The 15,433-nt window shown below is 47.9% G+C and overlaps 1 protein-coding gene and 1 long non-coding RNA gene across 2 annotated transcripts in view; one reads left to right on the plus strand and one right to left on the minus strand.

Moving 5' to 3' along the window:
- LOC133405582 (latent-transforming growth factor beta-binding protein 4-like) overlaps window positions 1-15,433 on the plus strand; it is a 43,776-nt gene that overhangs the window by 26,776 nt on the left and 1,567 nt on the right. Inside the window, 22 exon segments of the mRNA XM_061682688.1 lie at window positions 33-1,193; window positions 1,284-1,464; window positions 1,466-1,662; window positions 2,258-2,377; window positions 2,620-2,733; window positions 2,831-2,950; window positions 3,029-3,148; window positions 3,222-3,347; window positions 3,719-3,850; window positions 3,926-4,048; window positions 4,442-4,576; window positions 4,648-4,773; window positions 5,652-5,795; window positions 6,615-6,851; window positions 6,927-6,998; window positions 7,854-7,982; window positions 11,317-11,457; window positions 11,759-11,911; window positions 13,454-13,543; window positions 13,678-13,834; window positions 14,357-14,559; window positions 14,746-14,898. Coding sequence (XP_061538672.1) covers window positions 33-1,193; window positions 1,284-1,464; window positions 1,466-1,662; window positions 2,258-2,377; window positions 2,620-2,733; window positions 2,831-2,950; window positions 3,029-3,148; window positions 3,222-3,347; window positions 3,719-3,850; window positions 3,926-4,048; window positions 4,442-4,576; window positions 4,648-4,773; window positions 5,652-5,795; window positions 6,615-6,851; window positions 6,927-6,998; window positions 7,854-7,982; window positions 11,317-11,457; window positions 11,759-11,911; window positions 13,454-13,543; window positions 13,678-13,834; window positions 14,357-14,559; window positions 14,746-14,898 — 4,134 coding nt within the window.
- Window positions 10,209-12,395, minus strand: LOC133405588 (uncharacterized). The gene is made up of 3 exons (XR_009768962.1): window positions 12,096-12,395; window positions 10,729-10,802; window positions 10,209-10,592 (listed from the first exon to the last, which is right to left on the minus strand). It is a non-coding gene; the product is annotated as an uncharacterized LOC133405588 (long non-coding RNA).

Below are 15,433 nucleotides of genomic sequence, written 5' to 3' on the forward strand. Positions count from 1 at the left end.
ACCCCTGGATCCATTTGTCTCTCCTTTCTCAGATACTACTACTATAGATGCTACTTCTTATGGCGCCACCAGGTTTCAGCAGAAACCCTCCGCCAGCTTACCCAGTCTGCCTCCACCTCGCCTGGCTGTCAGCCCGCCACCGTCGAGACCTGTTAACCCTGGCAACACTAACCGGCATGAACCTCAAACTCCCGACAGGACCGCATTCCAACCAAACCGCCCCAGACCGACCGCGTATTCTGTCAGACTGCCACCACAATCCAGCGGGAGTCAAGGAATCAGTCACGACCGAGGAAACCTTGGGACTCAGGACACAAGTCAGAGCCGAGCCACGAGCAGGAGCCAGGGGACCAGCCATCACCAAGGCATCATCAGGAACCAAAGCTCAAGTCAGAACCAAAACACTAGCAGAAGCCAAAGCTCAAGTCAGAAACAAGACACTAGCAGGAGCCAAGGCACCAACCAGAACCAAGGCACCAACCAGAACCAAGGCACTAGCCGGAACCCAGGCATTATTGGGAGTCAAGACACTACCAGGAACCAAGGAACCAGTCAAAACCTAGGCACCAGCCAGAACCAAGGTAATGCCAAGAGCCAGGGCTCAAGTCAGAACCAAGACACTAGCAGGAATCAAGGCACCAGCCAGATCCAAGGCACCTCCAGGAACCAAGGCTCAATTCAGAACCAAGGAACCGGCAGGAACCAAAGCTCTGGTGACAGACAAGACAGTACCAGGAACCAAGGCACGAGCCAGAACCAATATACTAGCAGGAATCAAGGCACCACCCAGAACCGAGGCATGACCAGAAACCAAGGCTCAAGTCAGAACCAACGCACTACCCAGAACCAAGACACTGTCAGAAACCAAGGAACGAGTCAGAACCAAGGGATTAGCAGAAACCAAATCCCCAATGGGAGTCAGGTCAACAGTGGGAGCCAAGTCAAAAGAGTTGATCAAGGTACCAGAAGCAGCCAAATCTCCAGTGGAAGTCAAGGCACCAATCAAAACCAAGGTCACAGTCAGAACCAAGGTAACAATCAGAATCAAGGCAGTGGCAGAAGCCAAGTCACCAACCAGAACCAAGGCTCCAGCAGGAACCAAGGCAGAGGTAGGAGTGAAGGTTCTACTCAGAACCAAGAAAGAAGCGGGAGTCACAGGACCAGCCAAACCCAAGGCACAGATGAGAGTCGAGGTACCAGACCAATTGTCTGATGAGAAACTGGCACGAACAGGAAGTGTTTTTCACAATCAATGGTAGATGAGTTCTCTGTGTTTCGGGTAGGTCTTCTGCCAGGAAGAGGAGACTCCTTCCCAGAACCGGCGACAGGGATCCCCGAGCGAGATTCGAGGCCCGGCGGAGATCTCCCACCTCCCAAGAGGCCGCAGACTACCACACGGCCACCTCGAGTCCAGCGTAAGTCCTCTAAACACCAGGGACTGTCTGAATCACAACAACAATGCTATTGATTTCTTAGACAAGGTCTTTTTTTCACATTTGTGTGTGTGCGTGTGTGTGCATGTGCGTGTGCGTGTAGATGTGAACGAGTGTGTCGCGTCTCGAGGTGTGTGTGCTCCAGGTGAATGTGTGAACAGTGCAGGCAGCTACCGTTGTATTTGTCCACCCGGATACAAGACTAACCCTCGGAAGACCAGCTGTGAAGGTGACTTCCTGTCCAAACTGTACTGGTATTGCTAATGTGGCTAACATGGCTAATACCAGTAACCTTGCCAATGTGGCTCATGTGTTTAATGTGACTACAGATTGCTAACATAGCTAACGTCACTAATGTGACTAACTTAGCTGAAGTGGTTAACATCGTGAATGTGGCTAACAAGGCTAAGGAAGCCATTGTCTGTGCTGTGGCGAATGAAAATATAATTGTTCATGTGGCAAATGTGACTAATGTGGCTAAAGTAGGTAACATGCCTAATGTGGCTCCTATCGCTAATGTGCACCCCATGGCGAATATCAGTAACACCGTTAATGTTGCTAACATGGCTAATGTCACTGTGGCTAATATTTCTAACATGGCTTACTTCTCTAATATGGCTAATGTGGCAAATGGGACTGTGTGCTAGCGTGGATAATGTGGCTGGATAATCGTGGCTAACATTTTGCTAACATGGCTCACTGTCACCCCCCTCAGATGTAAAAAAAGTGTGAGGATCCCCGAATATCAGTGACATTGCTAATGTGGCTAACGTGGATACTGTAGCTAACATTTTGCTAACGCGGCTCACCGTCGCCCCTCTCAGACGTAGATGAGTGTGAGGATCCACTGCTGTGTCCCGGTCAGGAATGCGTCAACAGTCCTGGGTCGTATCGCTGCGTCTCCTGTCAGCCCGGATTCGGACTTCTGAATGGACTGTGCACAGGTAACGCATCTTCGGAATATTCACGACGCCCTGTGGAAAAATGTCAGCATTTATATAGGAGAGCAGCTATGGAATCATCTTCAGATGATAATCATTAGCATTCGCCGGTTTAGTCAAACCTAAACGGGTCACTCGTATTCCAAGCACGGTCAGTTGTGGCTTTTTGATTGACCCGGTCAAATTTTCCCAGGAAAAGTCAGAAAAGATGCTCGAAGCGCGTTTGTTTGCTGTTGTATGTTCAGACATCAACGAGTGTGTTCAAGCGCCGTGCTCCAACGGGGAGTGTGAAAACACATCCGGAAGCTTCCGATGCCTCTGTCGCCACGGTTACAAGCTCAAAAACAACACCTGTGCAGGTCCACACGCAACACGACAACATAACGGCACAACATGAAACACAGCCGACGATGTCGTCATTGTGACGTGTGTTCGTGCGTTTGTGCGCGTGTCCAGACGTGAATGAGTGTGCGGATCCGTCTCAGTGTCCCGGTCGGATGTGTGTCAACTCTGTGGGCTCGTATCGTTGTGTGTCCTGTCGCCCGGGATACATGCTGACCGACAAACATTGCACAGGTAACACACACACGCACGCACTCACTCACACACACACACGCGCACATACTGTATACTGTACTCATCTGTTTTGCAAAGATGTGAACGAGTGTGAGGATGGCGCAGTGTGTCCTGGCGGGCAGTGTGTCAACACTAAGGGCTCCTACAAGTGTGTGGACTGTCGCCAAGGTTACCGAGCCGTGAATGGAGTGTGTGAAGGTACACACACACACACACACACACACACACACAAACACACATTGTCCTCATTTTGGTGGAAAATGTCCCGCAGACGTGGATGAGTGTGGAAGTACGTCCGCGTGCGAGGCTGCGCGCGTGTGCGTCAACACCGTCGGCTCGTTCCGGTGCGACTGTCTACCGGGGTATCGAACCTTTGGCCGGGGGCGACCGTGCAGAGGTGAGTCCTCTCCTGCGCTGTGCTCATCAACTGAGCCGTGTTCTGATTGGCTGGCAGGGACTTGGGGGCTCGGGGTGGTTGAACGTACTGTGTATAATGTGTGCACGCCATACAAATGAATCATATTGAATCATATACACAAATGAATCATTCCTGGATGCTTGGGTAAGCAAATGGAGTACACCTTCTCAAGAAATATAATGTAGACTTGAACTACATTGCCTACTGCAGTTTATTGTCACGATGTGCTCCATTTGTTCATCCAGATGTCCAAGAACTCAATTGAATATCAAGTGTAGTCGATGGAGTGCAGGGATGCTGGTGTGTGTGACATGTGTTACATTGAATGTAACGTGTGTATGCGTGTGTAGACATTAACGAGTGCTTGGAGGAGAACTGGTGCCCCGCCACAGGAGAGTGCGTCAACACACCGGGATCGTACAAGTGTGTGTGTCCTCAAGGTTACACGCTCGGCGGCGGCGACGACAACAAGACGTGTGTCGGTAGGCGCAACTTCTTCTTTGCTGGTTGTCACGACGACGTGCACGCACGTGAGACGTGTCGACGGTCTCGTGCAGACGTGAACGAGTGCGCGAGGTCCAACGTGTGCGCGGACGGCGACTGTGTCAACACCGAAGGTTCCTTCACGTGCAGATGTCGGCGTGGATTCACCAACAACCCGGAGAGCAACGCCTGCCTCGGTACGTGCGCACCCAGAGGAAATATTTGCACAAAAACAATCGGGTTTATCATTTTGAACATTCAATATTTTGTCTTTGTAGTGAATTCAATTGAATATAGGTCGATTTGATGATTTGCAAATCATTGGAATTTGGATTTGTAAAAACATTGGTAACGTTTGACATTACATATCATACTGGAATGAAAGTAGACCTTTTTCACAACCCCAAGGAAGCGCAGATTGTGAAAGACTTTTTTCATTTCACCATTTTTGGGGGGGAAAATGTCTCTTATACCCGAGAAATGTAAATGCCAAATAAAAATGGACCGTTTTGAGCCGAAGTTGTTTAGAGTTGAATGATCGTGCACGTGCGCCACATCCATTCCAGAATGCGTGCGCGTGTGTTTTCCAGACGTGGACGAGTGCGTGTCGTCCGGCGGTTCCGTTTGCCGAGAATCCGAGCGGTGCGAGAACACCGTCGGCTCGTACCGCTGCCTCACTTCCTGTCGGCCGGGACACCGGGCCTCGGCCACCGGACGCTGCGACGGTCAGTTTCGCAATAGAAGCTTTTAATGCGAACGGGCGGAAGGGAAGTGAGTCACGTGTTTCCTCCGGCAGACGTGGACGAGTGCGAGAACGGATCGGCGTGCGGCCGGCACGCCGTCTGTCAGAACCTCATCGGAACGTACGCCTGCGTGTGCGACCGAGGCTTCGCCTCCGCACCGGATGGGAACTTCTGTGTGGGTACGTGTCCGTTCGAGCAAGCTGCGCTAAAGTGCGGGTGTTGCGCCATAACATTTTGGACTTGCTGACTGCTCCATCAAAGTCGTCGTGCAGTAACAGCAGAAAAAGTGTGGGTGTAGAGCCCTTTAAGGGTGAAAGGTGTGGGTGCTACAAACACTGACATTCCAGTCGGAGTGACAAGTGTGGGTGTTTTTGAGACCTTACCATATCGCTTGTGCAATCACAGCAGGAAAAGTGTGGTGTTGAAACACCCACACCCTTGGCCATTGCCATAGCGTAGGGGTTGAAACTGCTTGTTTGTGTAATAACGACGGCCAAAAGTGTGGGTGTTGAAACACCCGTATTCATTGAGAGGACAATGAAAAAAACCTTAGATTACTCAACGTTGTGCAATAACAGTGGGAAAAGTGTGGGTGTTGAAACATCCGCATCCCCCGTGCGTGTGATGAAAAGTGTCGGAAGTCCCATATTCCAGCGTATGGTCCAGCAGGTGTGACCAAAAGTGTGGCGGTTGAAACGTGCGGGTGTTGAACCATTCCGGAGTATGGTCAAAAAGTGTGCGTGTTTAAACCTTACGCCCAGAAAAGTGCGGGTGTTGAAACACCCCAAAATCACCTGCGGGTGCGACCAAACATTTGTGGGTGTTGATGTCTTTCAACCGGAGGAGTTGAAACATGAACACATTGGCCAGTGAAAGGGTTCAACACCCACACTTTTCCTTTCCATTTTTGTCACATTCCTCTGCAAATAAAGTTGCGGGTGTCGAAACACACACATCTTCTGCTGGTGTGACAAAAAGCGTGGGTGTCGAAATCTGTCAAAGGCAAAAGTGTGTTGAGACACCCGCACGTTTGCGTTGTTGTGCGTGCGCGTTGCAGACGAGGACGAGTGCGTGTCCGTGCCGGGCGCGTGCGGTTCCGCTCGCTGCCGCAACCTGGACGGATCGTTCGTGTGCGAGTGCGACACGCCGGGAGAACGCTTTCACACGGACACGAGGCGGTGTGTGAGCGCACTCACGCCAGGTACACACACACACACACACACACACACACGCTCCCATTCCTTCTAATAGCGTATACAGGTCATTTTCGTATAATTTCATCAATAACGGTAAAGACACCTTTAAACATTGAATTTTGCCTTTTTTATTTTTTTTTATGAATACCGACTCGGTTTTCGCTGGTTAAACTTCTCCCATATTGAAGAAGAGGCCACGCTTAAAGTCCTATTTTCCCCAAAAGTTATTGATTTGAAATTTGAGGCATTCATAGTAAAGGCTGTCCTTAATGGCCGAGTGAAATGCATTTCTTGCATCACGGTAAAGACACTTTCAAACTCTGCAGCTAAACGTGCGTAAATGAACCCAACTGCTCACTAAAGCCCTCTTTTCTTCACACGATCGGAATAACAGTAAAGACACGCGACAGCTGCCACACTTTGACAAAGTCCTATATATTCATTCATATCTGAGAAATAGATCACAGCATTTTGCTCTTGTGGGAATGCAAAATGGCTGCTACGTGGCAGAACATCATGAGGCTCTCTGCAGCCGCATTAACGCTACAGACAAACGAGGACCCAGAAAAGGAACCCTTTTGTCACCGCGTACGACGCGTTTGTGTTGGTTTTCAGGCAAACTTTGGAAAATAGGACCTCAGAATAGTTTTTTTTCTCAGAAACAATGATGAGCTTTTGATGGGGAACAACTGGCAATAATTCAAAAATGAATAGATTTTCATCCATCCGTTCTCTGAACCGAGGGAGAGTACCGTTCTCGATCCCGCGATATGAAAATGATCAGGAATGTTTTGACGTGACGACGTAAGCTTCTTGTTCCACAGCGGAGACTTCCCCCATCCGGTCTCCGTCGTCGTCCTCCTTCCACGCGGGCGCCTTGCCGCCGCCGCCGCCGCCCCTCCCGGCACCCCGTCCCGGCGAGCTCAGGGACTGCTACTACAACCTGGACTCCTCGTGTAGCCTCCTGGCTGCCAACAGCAGCCGGCAGGAGTGCTGCTGCACGCTGGGCGAGGGCTGGGGCCTGGGCTGCGTCTACCAGGCCTGCCCCCCCGCCCGCGAAGGTGAGACTCCCGTCGGGGGGGTCGCGGGGTCGGCGGCGGCCCGGCCCAACGCTGACGTGTGACGTTCGTGTGCAGCCGAGTTCCTGTCGCTGTGTCCCAGCGGGAGAGGATACGTGACCGCCGCGGCGGCGACCTTCAGCTACACAGGTGGCGCGCTTTCTATTTATATTTCCTATTCATAACCCAAGCTCCCTGATTGGTAACACAATGACCTAAAAACAGATTCCAAAAATACGTATTTGCAGTTGTGAATGTGTGCAAATGCAGCCAGGGTTTGGATGCAACGGAAAAATACAAACGCCAGAAGCCTGAATTTCACATACAATTGATTCGATACTCCCACGGTCCTTATACTTGTACACAAAAAAAATAGTGTTCACTGTGCAGGGATGAATCGGGGGGTTTGATAGTGGTGTCAAGCTCGTTTATGTCACGGGCCGGATGGTAATGAAGGTGTCCCTCGGAGGTCGACTGCGGACGGGTGAGTACCGAGCCCGACCTGATTTCAATCCGTCCGGTACTCGTAAAGGCCGCTGATATCGGCCGCTCGTGATGCAGAGCGCCCTCTTTCGGCACCTGCCGGTCAACATGTCTGCGGTGGCGGGGAAGCCGCCGCCCGCCATCTCCCGAGCGGCCTCCGCCGTCCTCCCTGCGGCCGTGCGCCATGCCGGTGCCGAGGACGCCCTCCACCGCACATCATCTGGAGAAGCTCCTCAAGACGCCGATACCCAGTCCACCGCCACGCGCGAAGCGAAGAAAAAAAAGTTGCCGTCTTTAAATAAATGACCTCACCTTATGTTGACGTTTTGTGTAAAACTGACACATTAAACAAAAGGAAACATTGTGGATGTCAACACCAACATTTCCAAGCAATTAATATGATTTTGTCTAACAGGAGTCCGCGAGCTTTATGCTAGCATATAATGCAAAATGCCATAGACGGGCCGGTCCGTCTACGTCCTGCATGATGTTTCCTCTTTTTTCACTGTTCTCCCCTCCCAGATGTGGACGAGTGTAAGCGCTTCCATCCTCAGGTGTGCAAGAACGGCGTTTGCGTCAACATCATTCCGGGATATCACTGTTACTGCGCCAGCGGTTTCGTTTACAGCGCCGCGCTGCTCGAGTGTGTCGGTACGCATGCACACACGCGCACACTTTTGGTTTTTTACTTTTTTATAGGGATGGAGCGGTTTTTAAAAACCTTCAAAACGGTTTGGTTTGACATTTTTTGTTTTTTTTTGGGGGGGGGGGGGGTTATTTCCCTCTTTCACTAGTGTGGCGAATCAGGGAACATTTGCGCTAACCGCGCGAATGCAAGCCAAGATGGCGGCTCATCTAGTTGCGGCGGCGCATATAAGGTGCGTTTGGAAGTTCTGACGCCCCGAAGCTGAGAGCGTGCATTCCAACAGCGCTCTTGAGTTTTCGAACGTGGAGCAGACCGCGCTCGGAGAATACTCCCAACCGTACCTGTAGCGTGCCTGAGTGTTGAACTCTGGGTAACGTAGTCACGATGCCCATTTGTGGCGCTGTCAATGGAGTGAGATCTTTCATACAAAACTACATTTCCTAGCATCCCATATTTGTTTCCAGCATTTCTTTCAGCTCGCATATTAGGGAAGGAAAAATCATCCATCCGTCCATCATCGACACCGCTTCTCCTCACGCGGGTCGCGGGCATTCTGGAGCCTATCCCAGCAACTGCGGGCAGGAGGCGGTGTACACCCTGAGCCAATCGCAGGGCACATAGAAACAAACACACATTCGCACTCACATTCGTACCTACGGACAATTTAGGGTCTTCAATGAACCTACCGTGCGTGCTTTTGGGATCTGGGAGGAAACCGGAGAATCCGGTGAAAAGCCACGCAGGCACCGCGAGAACATCCAAACTCACACAGGCGAGGCCGGGATTTGAACCCCGGTGCTCAGAACTGTCAGGCACGTGTGCTAACCAGTCGTCCACCGTGCCGCCTAATTTGGCCACATTTCCTTGAAAATGAATCGTGCTGAAACAAACCTCCTCCGATATGTCCTCCTTTGGTTTTGAGAGAGATACTTCAGCAACCCGAGGATACGCAATGCGAGCATGTGGCGAGCCAGCACCCATAAAAGGCAGTTGGCATCAAAGTGGGCGATATACACGGGCTGTTCACCATTTCGCCAATGTGGATGGAAATAGCCTCAAATTAAAGATGAAAGTCTGCAGTTAAAGCCCGTCTTGGTCATAGATGCATATATAAGATTTTTCAAAAGTAAATGTAAAAAAAAAAAATGCATAGAAGAATAACTGATTTTCCGAAGACTCGACGTGTACCGAAGCGAAAACCGTGACCACAAAACCGAACCGTGGATTTTGCGAAGCGTTCCACCCCTACCTTTTTTGCGCTCAATTTGATTTTTAAAGTGAACAAACGCGCTCTACAAATAACATTGAGTTCAGTTGGCAAGTCATACAAAAATGTAAATTAGTTAGTTGTATATCAAACAATCCAATTATATGAATATTCATGTCTTTTTCAAATGTATATTTTTTTGTGTACTACGTATTTTTCATGTGGGATCCCCTAGAACGGGGGCGGGCAAAAAATTTATTTTTAAAACCAGCCAGATCATTGTTAAATAAATAAATAAATAAATAAACATAAAATGTGAATTTAAAATATTGTCAATCTTAAGTTAAAAAAAATCATTATTTTACGCTATACCATTTATTGTAGTTAATTTAATTATACTTAATCAACCACTTATTTAATAAGATAAAAATGCGAAATTATATGTAAGAAAAATTAATGCTTGAATTGTAATAATTATATTATTATTCACCAAATATATTTTGAGAAAATGAATAGAAATTAGATTGACTGAGCACTGCACTGCCATGAATAGCACAAAATAATTGAGCCCCCCCCCCCACCCCCCCAAAAAAACGTTAGAATACCCCAAAATCTGATCTCAAAACTCAATGCTATTTCAAAGTATGAATTACCCTTCCACATAAATGTCTTCCAGATTATTAGATTTTGAAAAAAATGCACCGGAAAGGTGCATGACTCTCTGTATTTTCCACTAACAACCCAGATTACAGTAGATTTGGCTCCCCCTCCACATACAAAGCTTGTCTCTCAATCAAGACGTATCACTTCAACATACTTCATGTTACTGCTTTCCTATTTATACAAGGATTTGGCGCCTGTCTTGTGGCATTTTAGGGCGCTTCCAAAACAGTACGAAAACACAGATAGGTGTACCTTTGTTGCGTGAGCTGCAAATACTACAGTAGATACATTTCAATTTCGTTTCAAGTCCATTTGAACGAATTTCAATGCAACTCGCTTCACAACAAGCAGCAGTTTGGCAAATAGTGAACAACAAACAAACAAATCAAATGACACGGTTTCCTTTTAAAACAACCAAAGCAAAGTTGCCTTAAGAAGCGTCCCCGCTCGCTTGATGCTAACACATAATGGAAAATGCCACATACGAGCTAACGTTAGCATCGGTAGTCGATGTGTTATAACCCTTTAACCGATGCATATTTGAACGCAAATACAGTGTTGTGGTCGCGGGACCGACTGGAGAGTCGAAACGTTTGGAAAGACTTTAAAGGTGTCATTGTCCACCCCGAGGAGGTGCCCGTGCCCGTGCCCGTGCCCGTGTATGTTTGTGTTGCGTGTGTTTTCCACCATGAAGTCATCGTCTTTTACGTGCCTCGCCTTGGTCCTCTCATCGCAGCAGCGGCAGCTGTGCAAAAAAGAAAAAAAAAACATTTGGTAATTGGTGACGCCAATGGGGAAAAAGACGTTAACATGATTGAATTAGCCGGGGAGCATAACGGTTGTACTGTGGAGCGAAGGGGGGGGAAACGGTCGTCGTTTACCTTTGGGGCCTGTCGCGGCTGCAATTACGCTTTGGGGAAAAAGCACGTCACCGTCGTCGAAGTTGTGTCTCAAACTGGAACGGAAGAAGGAAACACTGCACATTCAAGCTCATTGCTAACATATAATGTGAAACGCCATGGACGGACGGGCTCACGGAAATGAGCACGGAAGTATCGACCTTCAAACAACTGCTACCGTAACACACACAGAGCAGCAACACATACAAACGGAGCGTTTCACTCACACTGAGTCAGAAACGAGCCCTCGAAAAGAATTTACAACCTACTTTACTTGATTCGGTGCTTGGAATGAGTATTTTGCCACTTAGTCTCTTCTGGAGAGTCTTGCATATTTTTCTCTTTTTAAAAAAAAAAAGGGAAAAAAAATCACATTTGATTTCACTTTCTAGTCTGAATCCTCTCAAATCGGATTTATATTTCTCCTATTTTCTGCAGTGTATAAATAGCTAGAAGCTTGATTGTAAAATCTGTGATCGTCTCGCGTGCTTTGAATGTTGCCCCTTTCATCGTTTGCGTCTTCTTTTGTCTTGAGCGACTCGAACGAGCGTTGCGTTTGTGCGCCTTCAGACGTGGACGAGTGCGAGGCGGAGAGCTGCGCGGGAGGCTCGTGCGTCAACACGGCGGGTTCGTATTATTGCAGCTGCCCGCCGCCTCTCGTGCTGGACCAGACGCAGCAGAACTGCGTCAACTCCTCCCACCTCAGCCCGGGTAAGACGCCGCACGCCTTCCCTCGGCACAAACCGCAAATCAGGAAATGGAAAACGTCGCGCCTCGATATCGAGTCCGTATTGGCCCCCAACGTGTGACCGTTTTACAATACTTTGACCTTTAGTATTTGATTAACTCGACAGTGAGAGAAATCAGGCAAATTCGCCTTTTTTATGCCATTTTTGTGTTTGAGTATTGTCCAAATATTCTGATGGCATGATACGATGTGGTGGTGTCTACATGAGAATGTCTTTCTGTTGGCAATGGATGTTTAATAGTTGCTGTGGTGTGTGCGTGTCAGATGAGAACTTGTCGGTGTGCTGGCAGACGGTGAGCGCCGAGCTGATGTGTCAGAGTCCCCTGTTGGGGGCGCGAGTCACCTTCAGCGACTGCTGCTGTCTCTACGGCCAGGGCTGGGGCATGGAGTGCGCGCTGTGCCCGCAAACCGACTCGGGTAACGCGACAACGCCAGCCGCGTCTCCGTGACGATCGAGAGTGCTACTACCTGTTTGCGTTACGGTAGACGCGTCATATCACGGCGACGGCAGTCAACGGAAAGCCGCCGTGAGGCTTCGTTGGGCTCGCGATGCTTTCGATGGTTGGTTGCAAAAACAAAAAAACAGATAACAATAGTTTACCTGGCGATTTGACGTAATTTGGCTGGACGTACCGCGTCGGTCAGCAGAAAGCATCGGCGCCTCGCGAACCCTCTTCGTCCCGGTGAGTGTCTCAAATGAGGAAATCAGGGAAACCGCCGACATCGGAGAATGCCGCCCGTATCAGAAACCGCCCGCTAGACGCCTGCAGCTGCGTCTCGTTGCAAGCTTAAACTTTGCGTCACCTGCCGACCAGTTGAGGAATGAAAGGCTTCCGTTTGTTTTGGGAGCAAAAGCAATTGAGAGCCAGAATTGTGCTATGCTTGGCCCATTTCGCAGGGGGCGATTTCATGAACGTAAGCTGTCACGTTTCTACATTTGGAGCCGGCGTGTTGTGACTTACGACAAATCTTAGCTATATTCATCATTTTTTAATGTCAGTGTGGATGAAATAACGAAGCTTGCGGTCATTTTCTGCGCGCCGGTTATGTTGACGTGATTTAATGGGAGCACGGGACCCTCCTCTCAAAACGTCCCGTCTTTTTTTTGTTTTCACCCACGCCCCCTCGTCTGTGGGGTCGTGAGTCGTCGACTCTCATTTCCGCTATTAGTGAACAAACGCTCGGTAAATTCTGCTTCGCGACGACACTAAGACCCACGTCGAAGGGTACGTCGCGACGGACGCTCGGCCGCCGAGATCTCGCCAACCGCCATTCGGAGCGAAGCTGCTTTCCATATTTAAATTGAGAGGAACAACGATCCAATTGGAGCTAAATGTATTTACGTCGCGTATAAATGAGAAATGCGTCCATCTAAACTGCCTGGTGAAATAGAGCAACTAGAATAGCTCGAAATAGGGCATCCTGGGCATTTTCAACCCAAACGATGTCGCAAACCTGTCAACATTTAGATTATTTGGGGGCAGAAACATGATGCGTAAGTCTTGCATAAGTCTGAAAATGTCTATTTTGATGCAAATAGCTTTCAAACACCCTTAAGTCTTAAAATGGAATCACGTGTTAAAATGTCTTTATTTTGATGAACGTGGTCTGAACAAGTCTTAAATTTGATGAAAGCTGTCTTTAAAATGCTGTGAATGTCTTTTAATTTGATTGGAAGGAGCATCTTGAAAAGTCCTGAATTGAAAGGTCTCCAAAAGTCCCACAAGTCAATTGCCAAGACTACGACAAGCTATTAGCATTTGAAAGTCAAGTCAAAGTTGAACATTTGCTTCACTGCGAGCTGCGGTAGGTGCAGTGAAGTCTTACCTTAAAACCACCTTAAAAAGTAACTCACATTAAATGAGGTCTCATCTGGAATGCCTAACGACTCATTTGAATCAATGATGCTGCTGCTGCTGCTGCTGCTGCTGATGATGATGATGATGCTGATTTCCGCAGAGGACTTCAGCAGCCTGTGCAGCACGTTCCCTCCTGCCGTCTTCCCGGACTCGCCTGGACTGGAACCGCTCGGACCGCAAAGAGGCGGAGGTGCTTCAAACGCTCGCTTTCCCCAAATCGAATGCATGCCTACGTGCACGCGTACATCCATTCATGAAAGCGTTTCTTTTTTCTCATAAAATTGTTGATTTCAATAATCAGTCACGCTGTCCCCCCCCCCGCAGGTCCCCCCTTCTTCTCCCCGTTCAGCAGCGACGCGTTGCCCCGTGACGTTCTCCCCGCCTCCGACTACGACGACTTCTCTCCAGTCGGAGGCGACGGGGCGCCGCCGTACGCCTTCGGCCCGCCGGACGACGCGTACCGGGGAGCCGGGCGCTTTGAGTAGGAACAAACGCACACGCATCACCATCGACACACTGCAACGGCGATTGTCGAAGTGTGGCTCCCTCTTGTGGTACCAGAAAGAATCCCTGCCCAAGCACAGTTCAGAACTTTATAGTTCAATACAGCTGGATTTAGGACGAGAGAACTGTTTGTTTTTAAACATTTATTTATTTTATTTTACTTAAGTGTAATACATTTTAATCGAATCGTTACTTTAGTACAGTTTTTTTTTTTTTTTTTTTGTACAGTTTGAGGTTTTGAAGCGAGGTGGCATTCAACTTATGCTTGTAGTTTGAACTACAACTACACTTTGTCTGAGTGTTTTTTTTAAAATAACTTTGTTTCTGATATGGGTATCTTATAGCGAATATTTTGGTATTTTTTAATAATGTTTGTGTATTTTATATATATATACAGTATCATTTTTTTCTTGTATTTATCTTCTATTTTTGTATTTGTTTATCCTCATTTTTTTTTAAATCAAGAACTACAGCACCCCCTGTATTGTGTCATGCACAGTGGCGATTATTACTCGGAGAGAGACTACGACGGGTCTTGGCCGCGGCCGCCCGTCCCCCGGCCGGACACGCCCCCTCTCAGCTTGGCAACGCCTCCGAGAGGATCTCCTTACGAGGAGGAGGAGGAGGAGGAGGAGGACTCTTGGGGACCCGGACCACCGTTCTCCCCTTACGCAGGGGCCAACCCCAGGAGACTCTATGAGCGTGAGTGGGCCAAACTGCAAAGAGTATTTTTTTGTTTTGTTACACCCTTCTTCCAATATATATATAATATATATATATATATATATATATATATATATATATATGTGTGTGTGTGTGTGTGTGCGCGCCTGCAACACCTTCCACAAACTTACTTGGCTGACTAATTTTCCCGCGTGTCCTCTTCAGGGCGCTATGCGGCGTACGCCGGCCTGAGCGCGGCAGAGGATTGCGGGATACTCGACGGCTGCCGGAACGGGACGTGCATCCGCACGGACGAGGGCTACACCTGCGACTGTTACCCTGGTTACCAGCTGGACACAACTACTGTGACGTGCATCGGTGAGACGGCCGCGTTTCATTTGTGGTCGCGCGCCATCGGTAGCAGGTCTCGTGACGTATCTAATGCCGTTCATTTGTTTATGTGGGAATTTGATGTTATAATGTCATGAATTGTGCCACTGAGAATGAGAGTGGCCTAACTCCATTCTTGTCTTTTTGCAGGTTAGTGCTAATATTGTGAGACTCGAATTTTTTGTTAACAAAACAATTTGTGTATTTTTCTTGTCGTACTTTTTTGTAATGTTTTGGCATTTTTGTATTGGCTTTTTGTCTAATATTTTTCAATTGTTTGATGTTTTTCTTACAAATATATTAAAAAATGATTTTGTATATTTTTCATTTTTTTATATAATATTTTTTTAATATTAGTGTGTTTAGTTTAGTGATTAGTGTTTAATATTAGTGTTGTCCTGTCTATTTTTTCATTCATAAAAGAATTAATTTTATAATTAATTAATTATAATTATTATAATTATAATTTTATACAAAATGTGTATTTTCCCCCATATTGGTGTAGTTTTGTGTATTTTAAAAT

Source organism: Phycodurus eques, chromosome 7 (genome assembly GCF_024500275.1).
Source record: "Phycodurus eques isolate BA_2022a chromosome 7, UOR_Pequ_1.1, whole genome shotgun sequence".
Taxonomy (NCBI): Eukaryota; Metazoa; Chordata; class Actinopteri; order Syngnathiformes; family Syngnathidae; genus Phycodurus; species Phycodurus eques.